General features: G+C 48.6%; 8 protein-coding genes across 8 annotated transcripts; 4 read left to right on the top strand and 4 right to left on the bottom strand.

The window, feature by feature from the left end:
* Positions 1-1,415: 1,415 nt before the first annotated feature.
* On the top strand, positions 1,416-2,237 carry BGW36DRAFT_425925 (uncharacterized protein; the record flags this gene model as incomplete). The annotated part of the gene is made up of 1 exon (XM_046220189.1): positions 1,416-2,237. One exon carries the CDS (start codon positions 1,416-1,418, stop codon positions 2,235-2,237), a length of 822 nt encoding a protein of 273 aa, XP_046074836.1.
* Positions 2,238-2,985: 748 nt separating this feature from the next.
* BGW36DRAFT_357758 (uncharacterized protein) lies at positions 2,986-4,156 on the bottom strand (the record flags this gene model as incomplete). Its single annotated transcript, XM_046213904.1, has 2 exons — positions 2,986-3,960; positions 4,028-4,156. 2 exons carry the CDS (start codon positions 4,154-4,156, stop codon positions 2,986-2,988), a joined length of 1,104 nt encoding a protein of 367 aa, XP_046074837.1.
* A 1,275-nt stretch (positions 4,157-5,431) lies between these two features.
* Positions 5,432-5,731, bottom strand: BGW36DRAFT_425927 (uncharacterized protein; the record flags this gene model as incomplete). Its single annotated transcript, XM_046220190.1, has 1 exon — positions 5,432-5,731. One exon carries the CDS (start codon positions 5,729-5,731, stop codon positions 5,432-5,434), a length of 300 nt encoding a protein of 99 aa, XP_046074838.1.
* A 1,044-nt stretch (positions 5,732-6,775) lies between these two features.
* On the top strand, positions 6,776-7,856 carry BGW36DRAFT_375638 (uncharacterized protein). The gene has a single exon (XM_046215790.1). It carries the CDS (start codon positions 7,221-7,223, stop codon positions 7,677-7,679), a length of 459 nt encoding a protein of 152 aa, XP_046074839.1. The 5' UTR covers positions 6,776-7,220; the 3' UTR covers positions 7,680-7,856.
* A 901-nt stretch (positions 7,857-8,757) lies between these two features.
* Positions 8,758-11,261, top strand: BGW36DRAFT_339128 (putative cytochrome P450 phenylacetate 2-hydroxylase; the record flags this gene model as incomplete). Its single annotated transcript, XM_046213031.1, has 9 exons — positions 8,758-9,018; positions 9,070-9,156; positions 9,217-9,343; positions 9,403-9,669; positions 9,735-10,028; positions 10,087-10,256; positions 10,315-10,410; positions 10,476-10,665; positions 10,727-11,261. 9 exons carry the CDS (start codon positions 8,758-8,760, stop codon positions 10,984-10,986), a joined length of 1,752 nt encoding a protein of 583 aa, XP_046074840.1. The 3' UTR covers positions 10,987-11,261.
* Positions 11,262-12,878: 1,617 nt separating this feature from the next.
* Positions 12,879-15,357, bottom strand: BGW36DRAFT_292912 (AMP deaminase; the record flags this gene model as incomplete). Its single annotated transcript, XM_046210945.1, has 2 exons — positions 12,879-14,003; positions 14,062-15,357. 2 exons carry the CDS (start codon positions 15,355-15,357, stop codon positions 12,879-12,881), a joined length of 2,421 nt encoding a protein of 806 aa, XP_046074841.1.
* A 1,640-nt stretch (positions 15,358-16,997) lies between these two features.
* BGW36DRAFT_141588 (putative triacylglycerol lipase) lies at positions 16,998-19,017 on the top strand. Its single transcript, XM_046209441.1, has 3 exons — positions 16,998-17,461; positions 17,513-17,857; positions 17,909-19,017. Exons 1-3 carry the CDS (start codon positions 17,234-17,236, stop codon positions 18,953-18,955), a joined length of 1,620 nt encoding a protein of 539 aa, XP_046074842.1. The 5' UTR covers positions 16,998-17,233; the 3' UTR covers positions 18,956-19,017.
* Positions 19,018-19,078: 61 nt separating this feature from the next.
* BGW36DRAFT_291172 (putative rRNA maturation protein) lies at positions 19,079-21,855 on the bottom strand (the record flags this gene model as incomplete). The annotated part of the gene is made up of 2 exons (XM_046210820.1): positions 19,079-21,520; positions 21,568-21,855. 2 exons carry the CDS (start codon positions 21,853-21,855, stop codon positions 19,079-19,081), a joined length of 2,730 nt encoding a protein of 909 aa, XP_046074843.1.
* Between the last annotated feature and the right edge of the window lie 149 nt (positions 21,856-22,004).

Raw genomic sequence — 22,004 nt, forward strand, 5'->3', positions numbered from 1 at the left:
CACGGCTGCTGTCCTGTGCAATTTCAAGCGAGCGAGCCACAGCTAAGCCGAACAGTGCTCAGTGGACAACGCATAAGCCACAGGCCTAGGGCCATTCAGGACGCGGATCTGGGATGCTAGCCCGGCACGATTGGCGCGCGAGGCGTTGCGGATCCGATCTCCCTCACAGATTTAGGCTTAGGGCCGTGGGACAGGTCGTTATTGTTGTTCCTGGCGAACGAGATGAATCAGTGCGCTGCCACCTGGCAGGACAGGCACGCGTCGTCAATAAGCGTGGAGGAATTATTGGACTCGGACAGGCGGTCAATCACGGAAAGAACATCAGATTGTGTAACGTGGGAGATGTGTTCTTCACAGTTCAAACTTCATGGTCTGGACGGCGGCCGGATTAATCTTTGGTACCCCTGAACCGCGGGTTGGTTGACCAGGCACTAGCCACTGATTGGACCAACGGCTTTGAAATTGCTCGGTGATGCAATACGAAGTGTAGTTCAGCCTGCAGGGAAGCAGGAGGAAAATACTGGAAAAGAGCACATCGCAATTAGACGGCTGATAACAGTACGCGGTAGTAGATAGTTAGTAGGTAATTTTGTAGTGGATCGTAATGGTAGGTGTGGCCAACAAGCGACGGCAGGTGCAGGTGCAGGCCGGAGAGTCCGGGAAGGAGCGTGCTAGCAGAGGCAAGTGCGCGGTGGAGATCGCCCCTAACTAATTAATTGCAAGAAGTAAAATTGCACGGACAGCGCTGCCCCTCCACCACACTCAGAGTTTTCGCGACAAAACCACTAAAATAGTATGATCATACTACAGGTTACCCTGTTACGGACTCGAATCGGGCTGGAAATGCTCGTCCACTCGACCAGATCAGACGGGATCTGAGGATCTCGATTCTGAGGATCCTCGGCGCTTGGAGAACCGTTGGGGGTACACCACGGCTCTTGACCATTGGCTGCGATCAGCCTTCAAGGTTTGAGCCTTTGACAATGGACTTGGATCTAGCGTTCAACTAGGCCAAGAAAGAAAAACGATTAAAATAGGAGTGGAAATGCCGAACTGCCTGATGCCTGATGCTCCAGCTCAGCCGCTGGTTACATCACATCGCCCGCCAATCAGCCCGGATACGCGTGCAGCACTGGTTTCTTTTAATCTCGCGGCCTCCCCTCTAACTATTCCTTGATCAACAACCTGGCTGCTCCTCTCCATCAGCCGTACTTGGGTTGATTTCGAAGCCACCTACATACTCCTGCGCTGTCTGATAACACACCTGAACTGACCCTTATCGCCGTCCCAACGCTTCGGATCCGCATCGGAAGCCTGCAGATCCTCCTGAGAAACTATCAGATCTGTCATTGCCAGCGGTTTGCTAGCCGAGTCCCGCCGCAATACTGCAGCCTCATATAGCACAGTCGCCAACAATGGTCGCGCTGACCGAGCGATTCCAGGGCCTGCGCCGTCCTGGAGCTTCCGTCCTCCACCAAAACAAGGGTTTGCCGTCGCGACCGAATGAGAACGTGCTGGCAAGAAAGGCTGTCAATAATAGCCCAAACATTCATATTACAACATCCGCACCAACGGGTCCAGATATTAGCACACCATCCCAAGATCGTAAAGATCTTCCTCAATTACCTCCACAACCTCCCCCGCTTCCTCATATCGTGTCGCCCCCTCAACCCCAGGCTCAACCCCAAGCGGTACGACCTCCGCGAGGCTCATCGTTGAGTCCACGGTTAGAGAACCCGCCGCCGGTTAGACCAGCTAACAGTCTCCAACCGCCGCAACATGCCACGCCTCGTCCTGCAATTCGGCCAGTGAGTGAGGCGCCTTCAATCTCGCAATTCATTCCAGATCCTGAGCCGGAGCCGGAGTATCAACAATCGGAGCGTCCAACATCTATCAGCAATACATCTTCAGCGCCATCCTCCAATGGCACCTTTGACGGCAATGGGAAACAAACACCGGAGAGCCGCAACAGTTACATTCCACCTCTACCAGAACCAACTGTCATTCCTCCGTTGACCCGAACCCATTACGACTGCTATCAGTCGCATCGCCTTATGCTCATCTCGAATAATGTCTGGTATGCAACCGCGTGCATGACGTGCAGAAAACTCGATCAGGAGATTCGCCACCGATGCTCTTTCTGCTGCGTGCGCATCTGCGCGTCGTGTTTTGAGTCGCTTCAGAAGTGCAAGAACCGTTCTTTGAAAGAGCTGATTGCGACTCTTCCTGAGCATTGATTACAACCTTCATCTTATCCAGCCTTTATCAATTTTTGTCAATCTTCATTTTAGCTGGGCGTTTCAGTGGTGATCAATAATTATAAGAATATTTATGTCTTATCATTTCGGTTGAGCCCGGCGGGATATCTTTTTTTAATGAATTATTGGCGATGGTTTTATTATCCTGCTATTTATACCCCTAATGTAGTTGAACGTTATTATGCATGTTTCCAATATTTCAGTTCCCTATACTTGCATTTGATTGAGAATAACATTACTATATCAATTAACATTAAGATCATCGAATGGCTTCTGTTTCTATTCTATATTTCACAAGATTTCCTTCATACATTATTCAAGGGATCTATACACGACCTTCTATCAGAGTCGAAATTCCATTTTATAAATGTACCAACATCAGATTGATCAATTCCGTAGTCAGCATATAGCTAGGAAATTGACCCAAGCAGATATCTCCGCTGTTTTTGTTTGGTCTCGTTGACAATCGATACCAACTAGTCCATGTCGATGCTGAGGTCTGTATCAATATCATGATATTCCTCATAGACCAAGCTCAATTCAACGGCAATGGGTGGATGAATACCAAGATTTATCCTTTTCAGGATATTATATGCAACAAATTCTAATATCCCGTACGCAGACGTTCTTTCAGTCTATGACGACTTCAATCGCCATGCGAAATGCCCGACCAAAGCTGGCGCTTTGCATCCTTGGAATATATAGTACAGACACATTTCGATCAAGATCAGTCGTGATCTTCCTCTGTAATCCCTGGGCATCCCTCCATCTTATCGTCCTCATATCGATACTTGCACCAAAAGCAGTACTGGAATTTGTCTCGCATGAACATGACTAGTCTGTGAAGTTTTTCTGTGGCCTCTAAGGCATTGAATTCGTCGAGCTCGGGGTCTTCCTCATCCTGCTCTTCCTCGAAATAGGATAGATCACGCGACTGCTGCGGTCCTGTGGCGTGCTCGTCGTCTTGATCCTCGCTTTCCTCCTCTCGGGTACCTGGTAATCGAGGCTTGGGGAAGAAGGAGGAAGGTAGAGACGTCTCCAGGGCTTGTCGGACCAGTCGTTCGCGCTCTCTTTCTTGGCGTTCCCGTACAAGCCCACGGTAGAGGATGTTTATCTGCGACGTGGGCTTCATATTGACTGGCTTTTTCTTACTCGACTGGCCACCACCCTCCCCATCATCTCGTTCCACTGTATCTTGCGCATATTCTTCCGCCTCTGTGTCTAGTTTCTCCGCCACCTTTTGAGCAGCGTGAACCTGTGCCTCGACTCGCCGCTCCTCTCGCTCCAGCCGCATTCGATCTCGATATTCCCCTTCTTCCGCCTTTGCCTTCTTCGATACGTCCACCACCTCCTCGCGGAATTTCCGCTTCTTCTCACTCTCAAGTCCAATTCCTCCGCGATCGTCCTTGACCACGAGGCGCAGGGGTTCGGCGCGTGATTGGACCCAGTCGCTCGCCGTCACCGTCGAAGCCGCAGAGCCTTCTGCGCCCGCTCCTGCAGTTTCGTCGACGCGCGTCGTCACACTTTCTGTCGTCGAAGACTGTTTACCGAGGCTATCTCCGGGCTTGAATCCGAGCTTGGCCATCATCTTGAAGCCTTTATTAGACGGGTCGAGGACGCTCGAGGAGAGGGCTTCTTCGCGGCGCGCTTCTTCGGCAGCGGCGCGCTCGGCTTTGGACGGGACTCGTGCTCTCGCTTCGGCCTAGAGTCAGGTAGATCAGTCATGCACACATGATAGAGAGTAGGTAAGGTGGTTGGGTGAGACTGACCTCGCGCTGCTGCCGGAGTTTGCGCTGCGTCCAGGTCTCCTTGCCCCGCGGCTCCTCGATGACCATGGACATGTAGTCATCATCGGCGTCGCCGGAGCTGGGATTAGCTTGGTTGGGGGTCAAGGGCATGATTATAGCGAGAATTTGTAGTTGACTGTCTTGTAGGTTTAGACCTCGCGAGGCTCGCGGTCGGCTTGAAGTCAGGCTTGAAGCATACCCTTGGATATGAGCCGATCATAGGAAAATGCTCGGTAAGAAAGAGTGTGACAGCATCGACGGTATTTATATAGCAAAAATAATAATTGTCCGAATGTTTCTTTGGGAGAGGAGGTAGTTTCTCGTTATATAATATTCAATGGTCGTTTTGGCTTGTAAAATAAAGCTTGAGTGCTAGCCCCGAAGCGTAAGCGCCCCGCTAAGGCAGTTTAAGTGGAGCCGGATGACCATCCGAGATCTATACTACACCACCGTACCTCTTTACACATATTATATGATTGTCTTGTCTGAAGAAAGTTAATAGACATTCCCGCCGCTTACTCAGCATGCAGCTGGACACCTGAGTGACAAGCACATTGCAGATATGAAAGCCACGTGAAACTGTTCTACTCAGCCAGCGACCGAGGTGTGTGGTCACTGTGCCTGAGCCACATTCGGGTCGTGTATTTGGTGCTCATCATGCTACGCTTGCTGCTCATGCGTGTATAAACTCACGTAGATAGTACTGGTCGACAATAGCCGCATGCGCTTTGATGTTGTTGATCAAAGTCGTTTTATCGTAAGCCAACATTGTAAGTAGCAGTGGTCGGGCATTCCGCACCTTGGAGTCGATTTCAAACCCTGGCTCTCGTTTCTTGAGTCTTCCGTGCTTGTAGTTAGGAACTAAGGTCTCAAAGTTCTCCACAATAATGTGCGCGTTTGTGCCGCCGTAGCCAAACGATGAAATACTAGCCCAGTGCTGACCATGCGAAGGCACCGGCACTCCAGGCGGTCATTGCGTAAGGTAACCTTATGAAAGCCGTAGAGATCCGTGGCGGAAGCACCCCCGGTGGCGATACGGGAGCTCCTATCAAATCCTGTAGGAAACGACAGATAATAAGCCAGGAAAGCTGTTTGTGGTGGCCGCAGGAATCGTAACCATCAGGAATAGGAAAAAGGATGTCATGTAGCGTAAATTACGCCCAGTGTGTGTGGCATCTCAGATATGGGGCTGAAGAACAATGATGCTACCCCATATCCCAAGACGCACATAGACAACGACAAAGAGACAACTTGTGTGGACACTCCATACATTTCCACCATGATTGTGTTGGCAGGAGTGATGATAAGAGGACTAAGACAATGATCATCGAGCTCAACTCTTACTGGATAAAGGGATACACTCACCAGAGAAGATCAAAAGAGTAATTAAAGCGAAAACAAAGACCTCTTTCCGGGTGGGCCAATTCTCCAATTCTGTGGATTGTCTGGATCATCACTGCCGTACCAGCCAACAACTGCTATTTTCGGCAGCACTTGAGTCTCGCTTGATTCACTCCCTCTCTCTGCACCACTTGTAGAGATATCACCATGACTGACTCTCTCCGAGGGCTTTTCTTCGAACGAAGGGACTTGGCAATATTGTCGCTCGTCGACGTAGAGTAGGCGTCCCTTGAAGAGCACTCCCAATATTTGGCTACATGTCGAATCTCGAAAGATGTCCGCCATGACTGGTCCTGAATTCAAAAACAGAACCGAAGAGTGATGCTTTCTGGACGATTGAAGGTCACGATAGAGAGATGAAATTGCATTGTTTTGCAGCTTCTGTTATTTTTTTACCTACCCTATACTTTGAGGTACTTCCATGTCGCAATAAGTCGGGCACTCGGCTGAGAAACCGTTCATCTTAATCCTAAGAACGAGATAGGCACGATATTTGGCTGCAAAATCGGGAGGTACATGTATCATCACTGTTCTGAATGTTCTAGATATCTACTCCAGTCACTGAAAAAGAAGCGTGCTCACAGCTTCCTCAATCCAATGCAAATTATTCAGAACATTTCGCGTCCAGCACCAATTGATTTCTTGTTATGACGGTTAAATTCGTGAGCATGCCATGTGTTCAGGGGACGTATGCCCTTTTTGGTTCCTTCTCGGCGCTTGTCCATCCAGCCTCCATAGGTGTAATCCTGCGGTCTGACGATCCAGGTGTCTCGCTTGTGAAGGTCTTTGTCCCAAATTTTGGGTATATGCTAGGCACTGATTATTCCAAGTCAGTCATGGTGGCCCCAGAGGTTCATTTCTTCTTGCAATCAGATTTCATCCTGTTTGTTATAATCACAGCTATATGGGGCATCCGCGCCATTGAGTTTATATACCCTCGCGTAGGAGGTTGGGATCCCATGCTCAGCACCGCTCTGGTATTCGTGTTAAGTGTCGTGGGTTACATAATTAATCCTGGAACTGTTCTTTCTTTGGTCCTATACTGGTCTCGATTACAAGAATCTTTTGACTCCATCTTCGCCTAGTCGAGCGGCAGCGACCGAGCCGGCGACTCCGCCTCCTACGAAAATTGCGTCGTACTTAGAACTCATACTGATACCTGCTTCCCGAAAGCGCAATTGACAGGTACAAGCATCATTTCTTCACAAACTTGATCGTGATGGTCTTTTAATTCTGGCTTTGTTATGTGATTGGTCAATGTATAAGATCCACAGACAGGGGCGGCCGAAGATCGCCCGAGCCACCGAAGCCCGAGTCTTACCTCGCCTACTCCCACCTACAACATGCAGGTCTCTCTACCTTACTTTGAACGGTGCTTACTCCTATGAAAATGCTTCGCGGCATTCTTTGCCCGGCACGGTACCCGAATTGAGGTTAGAGAACGATTAACGATGTCACTCGCGCCGCAGATCAGGACACAGCAGTGTATAGCAACCTACGCGAAATACTTCCGATTGTTAGTTCTCCTCAAGGATTGGCAACTGCGACCCGAAATGGAGTTATTATAAGAAATCACGATATGGGGCCACGTCTGCTCGCCATAGGGCAAGATAACTGAATAGAGACCCTTTAACCTAGCACTCAAGTCAGATCGAAGACAATCCAAACATATCAACTGAATTGTTTTCATCATGCCCTACCTCGAAATGCCAGTACCCCTTGCCCATGAGGATGTCAAACTGAAGCCTATTGCCATCTGTGGGATGTGTACGTAATGCTGTCAGTTATATCTATGCTTTTGTGTGTTTCAAGATTTCTGATACGTTGTGGACAGCATGTCGACGATGTCCACGACCGCGATGTCATTCTTTCCGTGATCCGCTCCTCTTCCTGCAATACCAACTGTAAGGTTTCAGGATATGGAATCACTTTCCCTAACGTCGGCGGTCAGGAAAAGGTCATTCGACACGCCTATAAAAGGGCATATCTCGATCCCAACAAGACGGTGTACTTGGAAACACACGGCACCGGTACACCTGTTGGAGATTCAATTGAAGTTAGAGCTGTGTCGAGAGCGATGGATGACACGCAGTCGCCTGAAAGACCACTTCTTGTGGGTGCAGGAATCGGAGGTGGCTGTGGCCTCTTAGCTGGTCTAACTACAATGTGTGCCGTCTTAATGGCCGATGGACCAAAGTTAGGGGCGAAGAGCATATTTGCAGAAACCTATTAAGGATTTTGTGACGCTTAATACGTTTAGCCACCTGACGCCCGCTCCATTTGGTGGTCACCAGATGAATAATTTTGCAGCTTAACACCGCCACATAAAGATAATACTTTTACATGTTTTAAAAACTAGATTTCTCTATAGTACTAATACATCTGTTGGTATTTGCTACCAGTTCTAAAAAATTACCCAAAAGGAGCCAGAATCTCCATAAAATAATACATATCACAAGTTTCCTCTATGTGCACTGTTTGTGGAACCCCTAATCCTAGAGCGTCCAAAGGGCGTGATTCGGCTCCGGATCCTTTTCCTTTTCCTTTTCCTTCCGGAGTGCTCGGAGACACAGTGGTTTTGGCCTCAGAGAACACAACCCGCGTTTCGACTTTCTCAAAATCGCCCAGCGCAGGCCCTCTAGACTCGGAGCCATGTTGTCTATGTCCATTGCATAATATCGGAAGTTGCGGGTGTTGTGATTAACTGCGTAGGCAATCACCACGTTGCTGTTTAGACTGTTATCTAATGCTGGGAGTCTACTATATAAGAGAATGATGTATCTATATTCGTTTGGGGACGAGCATAGTGCTACATGTGTATAGATAATCAACATCAATGGATGGTCTCTCCGGTCCATTACCTCTGAGTACCCACAATTTGTTGGGATCTGTCCTCCTCTGCTGTTGCGATTTCAGGTGCATTTTGTAGCATAGATGTCAGAATAAAATACAGCCTTTATGCAACTATAGTGACCGAATCAATATATGACCCGGTATGTTTGTAGATCCTACAATGTGTAGTGTGTTATACCAGGCTGCTGCATTATCCTTAGAGTGAAAGATCGCGCCATGTACCTGGTTCCCGAATTTTTTGCAATAATCGTTCGCAACAACCAACATATATGCAGATGATTAATAGAGATCGCATGTAATACCGAGTGGAGATGAAGATGGCTCCATCGGTATTCCTGGCCCCGGTCTGTTCTTGCTAGAGGAATTCCGTATTTAATACACATTTCTGCTGCACCAGTGTATAGGAGGTCGCCACTTTACGCAGCAGCTTTCTCAATCACAACTCATATTCACCCGACATGAGCGCCTCTTTTAAATCAACCGCGACTTGTGCTAAGACTGAGGATGACTTACCCGTCGCCACTAGTATCAGAGAGCCTTCCATTGTCTATACGCTTGCTGCAATTGCCCTCGCTGCTGTCATCCTTACCGTATTTGATGATGGACGCAAAGCTCTTCAGCGTACTGTCTGGTTTCTTGACAGCATACTCGGCGGAGCCCCTCATACTATTACGCTTCCTGGCCCTCCTGGCCTCCCTCTCGTCGGGAGCCTTACCCACGTGAGTTGTATATGAAAGCCTGGTCTTGATTCATCTAATCGTTGTGTCTAGTTGGAAAGCGGCCACATCCAAAAGCTCGCCCAGTGGACCAAAAAGTATGGTGATGTGATCCGTGTCTCCCTTGGTGAACGTGAGGCGGTATGTTCTCCATGTGGTGACATGACTGAAAGACATAGAAATTGATGCGGTGCTTCGCAGGTGTTCATAAATAGCCACAAGGCTCTCGCGCAAACGGTCGTCCAGCAGGGTCCAGCTTATCAGTCGCGTCCCACCTTCAAGCTCTATCACAGTGATTATGCGTCCTCTGGTATCTGGACTATCGGCAGTAAGTTTTGGTATAGTTCTGTGTGCTTGAACTGTAGGCTCAGCTATGGCTCTCCACAGCATCCCCCTTCAGCGATAGCCTCGTCCGCACTCGCAAAGCATTTTCTGTCCAGACTGCGCCTCGTATCCTTCCCATCTACAATACCGTCATTCACCCGAAGCTCAAGCAGCTTCTCGGTGACTTACTCGATATTAGCCAGGGTCCCGCAGTCGACGTTGCCGATAGGCTTCATCGTTTTGGCACCGGCCAGGTCTCCGAGCAGCTCATGGGTCAAACCCTTGATGACGACGCGGTGGGAATGCTCGCCGAGAACGAGACCAACATCTGTTAGTACACTATTGATTAGACGTTTTTGCTCTAAAGCATGTTTTGGACTCACGCTCCAATTTAGTCCGTCAGCGCACCATCGGCTCACCCTTTCGCGACTACATCCCTGTCTTGCGCGCCGCCGGCCGGGCTCGCTACATTGCCAGCAAACTTTTGCGTATTAAGAAGTGGGCTGTCGACGAGAAGGCGCAAAATGCCCTCGAGTATCGCAGGAAGCAGCAAGTCTACATTGACAAGATGCTTGGCGACCTGAAGGACCGCTTAGCATCTGGCGACGAGACTCCCTCCATCCTGGGAAATATTCTTCGTCAAGGTCTCCTGACCAATGAAGAGGTCCTCTTGGCTTCTTACACCGGCAGTATGTCATCTGTCTTTGCTATTTTCAGTCATATCGTCTAATGACCGCTTGTCAGCAGTCGCAGCTGGCATCAATCTCGGCTACTCGCTCACTTGGATCGTGGGATACCTCGCCAACAGACCTGACTTGCAGCAGAATGGCTTTGAGGCTATTCGTGAGGTGTACAACGGCGAACCACCTAGGCCCCACGAATTCGACCGCGTCGGATACGTCAAGGCTCTGCATACCGTTCGCAACTCTATTCTCTATATTGTTGACCACCGTTGCTGACTGCAGGAAAATACAGGAGGGTTCCCGTATGTTCACGCCGGTTCGTCTCGGTTTCCCCCGCCAGACCCTCGATGGCGCCAGTTATATGGGCCACATCATTCCCAAGGGCACGGTACGTCTATATTCAGGCTGCAATCGATTCGCATCCTTGCGATAAATCTAACTTTGCCTGTTCAGCTGGTCATCATGAATCTGTTCGGTGCCAACCGCGATCCCACCGCCTTCGATCGACCAAACGAATTCCTCCCAGAACGGTGGCTGGGCGGACGCAAAGGTCGCACCGATCTGCTTGGTGAGGGTAGGGATAAGCTCGGCACCCCGCACTTAACGTACGGCGCTGGCCGCCGTGCCTGTCCTGGGATCGATGGTAAGTTGCTTCGCAAGTTAATATTAGATGCGTCCTATGGTCAACTAACGCACGATGATAGTGGCCAACCGCGGCCTCTACTCAACTCTTGTGCTTCTCTTGCATTTCTTCACCTGGGAGCGACAACCTCTTGGAGAGGAGGAGAAGAGGCTCGTCTTCCCTCCCTTCCGTGCTGAGCGTGAGTGCTCACTCGAAATGGATGCCCTTCAAGACACTGCGACGCCCACTGAGGCTCAAGCCATTCCGTGGTCTGCTGGTATCAAATTTCACTGCCGCGATCCTGAGGGCCTTCGTACCTGGCTCGTATCTCCAGAACACTGAGCTTCCATGGCTCTCATCACTCCAATGAAGTACTTGGAACCCTGGCCACAGTTCAACAATCCATGTACAGTGAATCATTGGGAACAATACACAAATAATTAGACTGGGTGATTATTAGGTTAACAATAGGTTTTTTGACGTTTTGATGGTGGATGTCGATTGGATACCTATTAACCCTAAGGTTATAGAGCACTAATGCGCTACGTGCATATATATGTATAGTTCTTGCGTTTCCGACCTAACCGTCTAAGCACCATACACCTTTCATACCCAGCATATTCTTGATATCTTCAGCTAATTATTACTATGATATCCACTTGTGAATTAAAACTAGTTCTTAAATATGTAGAATCCTTCACTAGTTGTAGTAGGCTACATGTAGGGTCAACACATGTTATAAGTAGGAAAATGATCGATCTACCAATCGGATTGTTGCATCAGCCAGATTCTGTCCAACATTTTACACATCATGAATTGTATGTATTTTCATTTCAATCTCAATATTCTGTGGGTTTCCACCATTCTTGCTCAATGGCCACAGCCATGCTATAATACATATCTACCACTGGTCCCGGCCAGTAAGTATTCTATTCTATTTGAAATTAAGTAGTGACTTAGGGTATGCATGCATTTCTTTAGCTGTATTTTCACTCTACTTTTCTGCTGTCCTGTCTTTGAATATATTTTTGCTGCCCAGAGGAACGTGAGATGCAGAATCTACATCTCACTCTTCTAATTCTTCTTTCCTGATTTTTGGAATTCCTGTGTCAAAACATACATATAGATGGCATAGATATAGATATACCCTTGATGGTGATAATGGGTACTACCCACAGAGGTCTCCTCTATAGTGGTATCGTTGAACATTCTTCCGCGGGACAAATTGGTTTCTGGCTGGTCGGGTCAAGTTAGGCCACCGATGTGCAAAGTATAGAGGAGAGTCGAGTAGATTGTTGAGTTGATGAGTCATTGAGTAGATGTGTTGATGAGAGTCCTGATGGACAAGGGAGAACAAATTGGTGGTGCTGATGGCTGAGAGAGAAAGGCAGAAGTTTTGCATCTTTCGTTTTGTCACGCCGCCCTCGAGGTTGACAAGTAGAAACGCGACGCTCCAATGTAGATTCTGCCTGGTAACTTTGTATTGAAGGGGTGCTCGTGAAGATGTCGATACAACCGACATTTTTGGGGGTCTCTAGAGTGCCAGAAGTCTTGAACTAGATGAGCCTCATGCATCAGAGTAGAAGAATGGTGGAAGAAGGAGAAATCAAGCCACCTTCCGACAAGGCACGGGGGGAAGTAGCCTCGAAGGACATGGGTGAAGGTGGAGCCTGCAAACATGACCGTACCCTAACCCTAAGAGAAAGGCGTTCAAGCCATATTTTAAGGTTATTCAAATAATTGAAGCATACAAATGGATTGCTGAAGGCGAAGTCTGCGTATCCGGACTTAAATGGAAAAATATAAAGATATTTAGTGTGATTATTATTTGAATAAACATCGAAGTCTATAATATAAATGCCAGGGAGATAGCGTTAATGGTTGGTGTTATTTGGGAGGCGCTGTTTTAGTCGTCTTGGTCGCTGCGACCAGTCCAGGTATGATTCTCTGTTCTGGTAAGCTACCAGAACCAACCAGGTCGGACGGCACTAATTGCGAGTCAGGCTGCATGGAAACCCAGTTTCCCTTGAGACTAGTAGCATGCAGGACTGGAGACTGGCTTTGGGTTTGGGATGTGTGAGACTGGAGAGGGGAATCTTGACGGGAGGGGGACATTGTGAACCCTTGAACTGAGCTTGTGTTTGCTGATGAGCCGCCTGCAAATGCGTACCTTTCAATCCTAAGGTCAAATTAGCAAGTGCCCTAAATATCAAGGCTAATGGAAGACGGGAAACTTACAAAGCTAGTTCACCGAGGTGGGTTTCGTGTCTGAATGCCTCCCTGAGATCGGGTACATTGCTCTTGCCTACGTTATTTCCGGAAACACCAGGCAAGTAGCACTGAGAACCGAGCCATCTTTGTTTTAAAGCTAGCTCGAAGCCGCTCTGGAGGACGGAGTTTCTAGCCAATTCGCACATGTCCACGGCACTAAGCTTGTATATCTGTGCTGCAACGGCGTATTCTTCCATAAGAGGCTCTTTGGTAAAAGCGAATTGGAGGGGATCATCTGTTGAAAGAGAAACGTTCAAGCCTTTTCTAAAGAAGCTTGCGAACGGGTTCTTGTCGTATGTCAAAAACAAGGCATTGTTGCTCAAAGGCGACATAGCAATGCCTACTTGATCGACGTAATAGAGGTATTGCAACAAGGGGACCTTCTTGAGGTGTATTCCGTGGCTAATACTGTGACAAGCCAGAAAACCAGCAGCAAGATGATCTGGGTCTCCTGCCTCGCCACAATGAGGCCGTAAGACAAATGTATTGAAGCCACGCTGCTGCCTCCAGATATTGAGTGACGATATGTTTGCGAACATGAAATAGATCCAGTAACTGTAAGGAGGGTTCTGGGTTGTATTCCAGTCTCTGGGTATCGGGTACTTTCTATAAATCCGACGTTCTGCCTTGCTTTCGTCATCAACACTGTCAAATCCGATCACACGTTGGAGGAAAATATGTAGTTTCGGATGACTAGAGGGATCCTGCGTCACTTCAAACAGTGGCTGAAAAACATTCTGGATAACCTCCTCGAAATTCTGCATCATGCCGCTAGATTTGTATACGTCATAAAGGCGAGGAACTTGAATGAGCCAGCGAACATTCGGTGAGAATAACTTGTTGTCGATAACCCATGCAGCCAGTTTGTCCCACTCCTCCATTGACCTTCCATATATTGAGATTCGCCATTCGACCATCTGGTATTTACTCGATTCTAAATCGGAAATAACCTCCTTCGTGATCTCAGCAAGATATCGACCCTTGATATAATTGTCTGTCTTGAGGAAGATTTCACGAAGACGGGACTCCCCCACAGGGTTGTATTTCAAGTTGAACTTGTCAAAGCGGTGGAAGGAATCTTTGTGGGCCTGGGATGAAAATACATCAGAAACTACAATAATAAAATGGGGGATTCGAAATACGTACGTGCATATCAAGCGTGTCAATACTGAGATCATAAGCAGTCAGATTGATACTTTCAAATACTTCTTTCAAAGTCAAGTGTTTTCCGTCTCTGAAAAGAACAACCTCGTCCGGCGATTTCTTCATTTTGCTTTTGATGAATCTCAGAAGGTGCTTCTGGTTCATACAAGCTGAATGATGCACGTGGGTGTCCACCTTTCTAACGTTATAGAAATCTCTGTGCGGCACCTTTTTACTGTCTGCCAGTTCTTGATACTCATTTAGCAAAGTATGAAGCTGGAATTTCCCCTCGAGGTACGACAACCGTCTAAACGCGAATGACTTCACTGGCCCGTCGGTAGATACGTCAGTGATAGCATCTAGATCCACATAGAAATCTCTCAGAGATGGAAGGCGAACTAATGGATCCTTTGACTCGGAACTCTCATAGACTTGGTAGACACTGGAGGAATCCAACCGAAATGTTAACTGCGATTGTCCAGGCAGGGGCATGAGCTCATCCATGTGGAAGTCTTCTCCAATATCCTGTCCCATCTTGCGTCTCTTACGGGATGTCGACTCCGCTGCTTGCTCTTGGCCCATCAAATTAGTACTAGATGCTTCGTTATCCCAGGCCGGCTCTGGAGGAGGTGGGTAGATACGCCAATCAGGAGTATCGTTAGGATTGCAACCCGGCATCTGCAGAGAAAGCTGCATGTACTTATTTCTGCGCTCCAACAAATTGTGAATCTTATGGCATACAATCTCCAATTCGGCCGTGATAGCATCATTCCCTGAGGAGAGGCCATCCGCTCCGTGGGCGACTCCTATTCCGGCCCCTAAGGCGCCTTGAAAGACGGGGATATGTGGTTTGTACCCATGCAAGAACCCAGCGGGGATAGCGTGGTTCCGAGCCGACTGCTCAACTGCCAACAGGCTTGCTTCGTGTATTTTCCCAAATGGAGGAGCATTCGCTGTATCTCGCACGCTGTTTCCCATATCGTACAGATTCAAAGATGAAGGGATGCCCTGGCTGCTTCTGAAGGAGGCGACACTCGCAGTATCGTCAGGCCGTTGAGATGAAGGAAGGTGGGACAAGTTGGGGCTGTGACTTGGGTCTCCATCCTGGCCCAGTGATGCCCGATGTCTCTGATAGAAAAGCTTTGCCTCAGTCTGGCTCATCGACTTCTCGTAGGCATAATTGTAGCTGTGTGTTCTCTTCTGACGGTCTCGCGGAAGGATACTGTCCGGGGACTGGTCTGGAGGGGCAGACGTGGGCTCGTCATCTCGAAGCTCGTCGTCGGAGGTCGGTTCGGTCATTTCGCAATTGGGGGTGAAAGAATGGATGCTCGAGATCTGTCCTTCCAACACAGGACCTGGGGGAGACAGCGCCGCTCTGTGGTGGGATTCACGCAAGATATCCAGCTTCAACAACAAAGAAGATCAAGCTTTGTTTGCAGAGATAAATTTAGCGCTGAGGCGACGCTAGCCGCTTAGCAGCAAACATTAATTAAAGGGCGGCGGTCGGCGGCCGCCTAATTGCCAAGCCGCCGCCATGATGGGATATACAACACAATAAAAGGCATATAAACATGTATCTCATCAACTGCTGCTTAGGGACAAGAGGAAGGATCCAAACTGAAGTCGTGACTAAGGTCTAAGCCTGTAGGTATTAAATTTAATACATAAATATTAATCATATTTATTGTATTAATCGTATTTGCTATCTTTGTCATGTTTATTATATTTAAGTTCGAGGTAAAATATTATTTTAAATTAAAAAGTATTATCAAGTTCTACCACATCTTTTGAATGACACTCTCAAGTGTACACGTAATTCATGGTTCAGTTACATCACTCTGTATCTGATTGGATCTTCCATTATATTTAAGCCTACGACATGAGGGGTAGAGTCATAGAAACGCTTGTATAGACTGTGGGGAGGTCACTACTATAGTACTAAGTATACGCTGTCCAGTAGCCTCGCTCGCTAAGCCCTAGTGATAACATACTAGTTCAACATCGCATGACCAGCAATGCCGCACACGATCAGCCAGAGGCGTTCTTTGTCCTCAAAATATTTTCCCTCCTTCACCGACTCGCCGACTCCTCTCGTCGCGGCCATAGATCTAGAGCCGACGCTCATTTTTATATCCCAGCCACCGTGGTACAGAGTACTGCAGACCAATGGGCTGACCTCAATATTCGCATATCATATGACTGCTTCAGCATCATACCCATGCAGTAGTCGCGGGGAAAAAACTTGCGGGGAGCATGACGACCTGGCCATATTTTTCAGCCACTCCACAGCCTCGCCTGCAGGAGACCATGTCGATGTATACAGAACGGCTAATCGCAGCATACACTAACGTTGTCCTTGTCGATAGCGGGTTTAGCCCTATTTGTTTGCCCTCTGATGCGATTCTCGTCTTAACCATAATCATAAACACTACAATATGGATTTAATTAAAGATAGTAGCGAATTTGCAGTATGCCCAATAAATAAGATTAAATGATATTAAACAAGATTAAACAAGATTGCATAATATTAAATAATATCCGGCATCCTTGTGCAAGTCCTGCTGTTGTGCTATTGTGCTGTTACCAGGCTGGATCGGAGTGGAATCGGCGGATCTGATTCTTATCCCTTCGAGCACCCCAGATGCGAGCCACACATACAGCCCAATTATCAATTATTGGCCGTTGATTAATTTGCGCGATTGAGAGTCTGGCGCTGGCCCAGATTGGCCGGTGCATATCAGACGATGCACTTCCAACTGCTCCCAGCAGCCTTATAGGTTCTGCACGCACCCGAGGACCTTCCGATATTTTTGGTCATTCCCAGTCATGATTGTCATGCCCCCTTGATGAATACTGCTAGTCTGCGCTGCCCCCCGCACACACCACGCCTAGTCACTCCCCCTAGTTGCCTTTGTGACGATTTCTGTCTTTTGCCGAAAGGCGAAAGGCGAGAGCATTGTTCCCTACTCCGGCTGCTGGCATGTTGCTTCTGGGTCATTCCTGGTGGAGGAGCACCATCGTATCCCCATTCCCAGGAGGATTACACGAGAGGGGCTTGAGTCGATATCGCTAAATAAAAGGATCTCGCTGAACCGCGTGTCTTTCAAAATGGCCCGCCTGTATTTCCCTCTCTACACTTCTGTAACGGCAGTATGCAGTCGTCCCAACTGTAATCATGCAGCTGGTCGTCGTCGTCGTTTCCTTCTGCCTGGCAGCTGTTGCCTCTGCCGGGGAGGACAACAGTGTCAAGAACTTGGGCTATACTTCCTACCAGGGTGTTAACCAAGACAATGGCGTGTCGTTCTGGAAAGGTATGCGCTTTGCTGCTGCCCCTGTCGGCCAATTGCGGTTTGCGCCGCCGCAGGACCCTATCATAGAACTAGGCGTTCAAAGTGCTACTACCGTATGTGATCCCTCAATATCCAATAAGTGTGCAGTAAGCTGACGGATTCAGCATGGTCCAATGTGCATTGCGACAAGCACGTATCCGATTCCTGGAAACCAGTCGGAAGACTGTCTATTCGTGGATGTATACGCGCCGACCAACGCGACAGAGGAGCTGCTGCCGGTGTATTTCTTTATCCAGGGCGGCGGGTTCAATGCAAACTCCAATGCGGATTACGATGGCAGTGGTCTTGTCATGGCTTCGGGCTTCAACATCCTCGTAGTCACGTTCAATTACCGTGTTGGCCCGTACGGCTTTCTGGCCTCGAAGGAGGTCGAGTGGGCAGGTAGTCTGAATAATGGCCTGAAAGATATCATCAAGGCCCTGGAGTGGACTAACGAGCATATTGCTATTGTAAGTGCTTTTCTCCTATGACTAAAGTACGAACGAATTCTGACTGGCAAGTTCGGTGGTGATCCAAACCACGTCACTATCGGCGGTGACAGCGCCGGCGCCGGCGCAATCACCCTGCTTCTCACTGCATACGGAGGCAGCGGAATACTGAACACCCTCTTCCACGCCTCTGCTGCCGAGTCTCAGTCCTTCGGCTCCCAGGCCACCGTTGCAGAAAGCCAGTTCGCCTACGACAATCTCACCACGCGCACCGGCTGTGCCGGAACTGTAGACACCTTCTCCTGTCTACGGAATCTCGAACTTAACACCCTACAGCAGGAAAACTACGGCATTCCATTCCCTGGCAACACTCTGGCCCCGCTGTACCCCTACAGCCCAACAATTGACCATGACCTCGTGCCAGACTACACCGAGCGACTCTTCGGCCAGGGAAAGTTCATGAAAGTACCCGTCATCTTCGGCGACGATACCAACGAAGGCACCATATTCCCGCCAAAAAATACATCCTCGGTAGACCAGGCTGATCAATTTATCCAAGCCAATTTCCCAACCATCACCACTGCCCAATTAAACCAAATCAACTCCATCTACCTGACCAGCCCCGACGACCCCGTCTATCCAACCGCCGGGGACTACTGGCAGGGTGTATCCAACGCTTACGGCGAAATGCGGTATATCTGTCCCGGCATCTACCTCTCCACGGCGTTCAACGCTCACCCTTCCACGGCGTGGAGTAACTGGAACTATCACTACGCGGTGACAGACTACAACGCCGAGACATCAGGGTACGGCACGCAGCATACGATTGAGACTAACGCGATATGGGGCCCACAGTATGTGAGTTCAACGCCGCCGGCGTCGTATTTCACAAATAATAGCGCTATTGTGCCGGTGATGCAGGGGTATTGGACGAGTTTTATACGCTCGTATAACCCGAATACGCATCGTGCACCTGGCACTCCGCAGTGGGATTCTTGGGGGGATAACTATAATCGGATATTTATTCGTACGAATCAGACTAAGATGGAGACTGTTCCGGATGATCAGAGGACGAGGTGTACATATTTGCAGTCTATAGCACTGGAATTGAACCAGTGAATATTCTTTAGCTTTGGAAATTCACTGTATATTTTTGATATTATATTTCTTTTTCTTGGCATCAATTGGTAATAGGATTGCAGACTTATTTTGGATTCGCTGATATATATTGATATGTACAATCTACTTCTTCCCCTGCCGCCATTTTCTCTCCCGATCGTAAGCTTTCGCCTCTTTACCCTCTTCACCCTGAATCTCCGCTATGAGTCGTTTATACTTCTTCTCATACGCAGCATCACGCTCCTTCTTCTCACGCAGCGATTCACGGGCAATGAAATTGGCGTCCTTGCGCAATTCCCGCATTGCACCTTTCCGCTCGCGCTTGTGCTCTGCTTTGAGCTTGTTGAGTTCTGCGCGTTCACGGTTCGGGTCGTAATGGCGGTCTGGATTGAAGTCTTCTTCGAATTTCGGTATCGATTGTTTGATTGCGAGAGGGCGGTGGTTGTGGAGGAGTAGCGGGCGCCGGCCGAGGTAGGCTTGAGAGGATAGGTTGTTGATTTTTTCTAGAGTGGAGGTGATTTTTTGTTCCATCGAGGATGGGAGTTTCTTTGCAGTGGATTTTTTCAGCTGCTTGAGCACGGTTTGTACTGGGCTGAAGATTTCTTCAAATGCGGATTTGTTGCTCCAGAGCTCAGCGGCGGATTCTAGCAGGGAAACAAAGATTCCGAGGAGCGATGCTTTGAAGGCTTCTGCGGAGTCTGGGGAAATATCGTTCCTGATGATGTCCCAGAAATTGAGTTTCTCTATACTGGTTCCACTCGCGGATGTCAACCGCAGCGGTTGTTTGGGTTCGCGAAGGAAGACTGGGCCCAGGTTTTGATCAATTTTTGAGGGCGAAAGAATGCTCAAGGCGTTCAGGCAGTAATTTATAAACTCCGGCATGAATCGTTTCGCGAGAGCCTGGAATTGTAGTGATAAAGTGCAAAGGTATGCTCCTGTAGCAAGATCAGAGAGACCGGTAATAAAGCTTAGCCCGAGATACCGCGAAAGGCACAGATTCGCAGGTGTGACAACAGCATGAAAATGGTCCGACGTAGGGAATATAGACATAACGCCAGTCAAAATGACTAAATCACCGGGTGATAGGTTGAGAGGATGCTCTGCTGCGGTCTTGCGAAGATGGTTTCGGAAAGCGTGGGCAACCGGTTCGCTGTTACTCTTCGCCATAGAATGAATATGACGGAGCATGTTTTCTAGGATTCCAAATGACGTCCTCTTCCCTTGGTCAGCCATGTAGGCAACGTGTTCAACAAGTATTTCAGAAAAACGAGCGAGCTTTGACTTGTTCTCAGCATTCAAGCGGGGATGATAGAGGGCTCGGATTCTTTGAATGACTACTGGGGTGTCATTTTCCGAGACATCTTTCAATAGAGTCAAGAGCTCATCATGACTTTCTGGGCATGGATAAGTGTAAGCCAGTTTACTATTAGCAACATCATTGGCGGAAATGGAAATTGTTGTTGCTCCAGTGTCGTTACCAGTCGAGTCCGCAAATTCATTCATCAGTGCATCATCATCACTGTCTTCCTGGTCAGAATCACTTTCTTCTTCACTCTCTTCGTCGCTTTGTATGAAAGAAAGGTTAGCATTTGAGTCCGTCTCGACAAGGTCCTCGTCAATGATGAAATCGTCTTCATCTTCAACACCTAGTTCCGAGCGGGCCTCAGCTTCTAAATCAGCATTGCCTAGACCAAAAGCTTTCGCATCGTCAGGCATTTCGTCGTCTTCTAGCTCTTCATCTGCCTTTTCAACCTCCGACTCGCTGTCTTCCTCTCCACGCATGCGGCGCAGTCTTTCTGCTTCAAGGGCTCTCAATCGTTGCGCATCCTCTTGCGCCTTCTCATCCTCAGTTTTGGTACGGTCCGTGGGCTGTGAGCGTTTATCATAGGCCATCTGCTTTAATCGCTTATCATACTCGGCATCCGTCTCTCCCTTCTCTTTACCCTTCAAAAGAGCGGCACGAGCAGGGTCCATCGAGCTGAAATCATCTTTGGGCGCTTCTGGCTTTGGCGCCGGTTTGATACCCCGCAACAGCTCAAAGAGATCTGGCAAGCCCTGGTCAAGCTCAGCTCGAAGGTCATCGTCTTCTTCCTTTGCCTTTTGTCGCTCGTGCTTGTACAACTTGGACTTAGCAATGACTTCCTTCATAACCTCGGCTTTTGACTTTTTCCGTAACGGCAGTTCCTCGCCATCTTCATTTCCATAAGAAGCTAGACCCTCCATATCATCGACTTCATCAACAGCCAAGACCCGTTTGCGCTTTAGACCTGATTCGTCTTCAGACGATTGTTCCGCCTCGAGATCATCCTCTGCGAAGTCATCGCTCCGTTTTGGACCTCCAAAAGACAAAGACTCCCCCATATGCGTCAATTGCATTTCTTCGTCATCGTCTTCTTCAAGGTTAAACAACGACTCCTTCCTGAATTTGCGCTGGCTTTCCCGGGCAAATCGTTCGGCGGCCCTCTCCTCAGGCGTCATGGAGGGATCGTTTTCACCAAACCGTCTGTCCATAATACCGCCAACTTTGTTTCGTGAATTCATCTCCTTCAACAGGGTCGCCCGTCTCTAGACAACGATTAGCCGTGCTCTAGTAGAAACGATTGCAACCGTACCCTCTCTTCGCCCAAGGATTTTGTCACTCCAGGCCGGGCTTGGCCTCCTGCCTTGGACGAGCCATCTCTTGTTGTCACGTCGAACTTTGCACCACGAGACGCCGTCTTGATTTCAAAGGGATTAAATTGGTCTCGGATTTGTTGCAGTGCCGCTTGTCGCTGTATGCGAGAGTGTGCTTTGGCGCCGCTCTTTTCATCCTGGCGACGCTTTTTCTTGGACTGCTGCGGACGAATGACACCGCTGTCACGCAGAGAAGCCTTCAGCTGTTTCAGCTGAGAGGGCGGCATGGCGATGGGTTGTGCTCTGCAGAGGTATCAACTACCAACTATCAACAGTGACGACCGACGCTCCTGCTGAAAACCGCACTGTTCACCGCCCGCGACACAAAAAAAAAATTCAGAATTCTGCCGGCCCCATCAGGTCTCCACTGCATTAG

Source organism: Talaromyces proteolyticus, assembly GCF_021365285.1.
Source record: "Talaromyces proteolyticus strain PMI_201 chromosome Unknown BGW36scaffold_4, whole genome shotgun sequence".
Classification (NCBI taxonomy): domain Eukaryota; kingdom Fungi; phylum Ascomycota; class Eurotiomycetes; order Eurotiales; family Trichocomaceae; genus Talaromyces; species Talaromyces proteolyticus.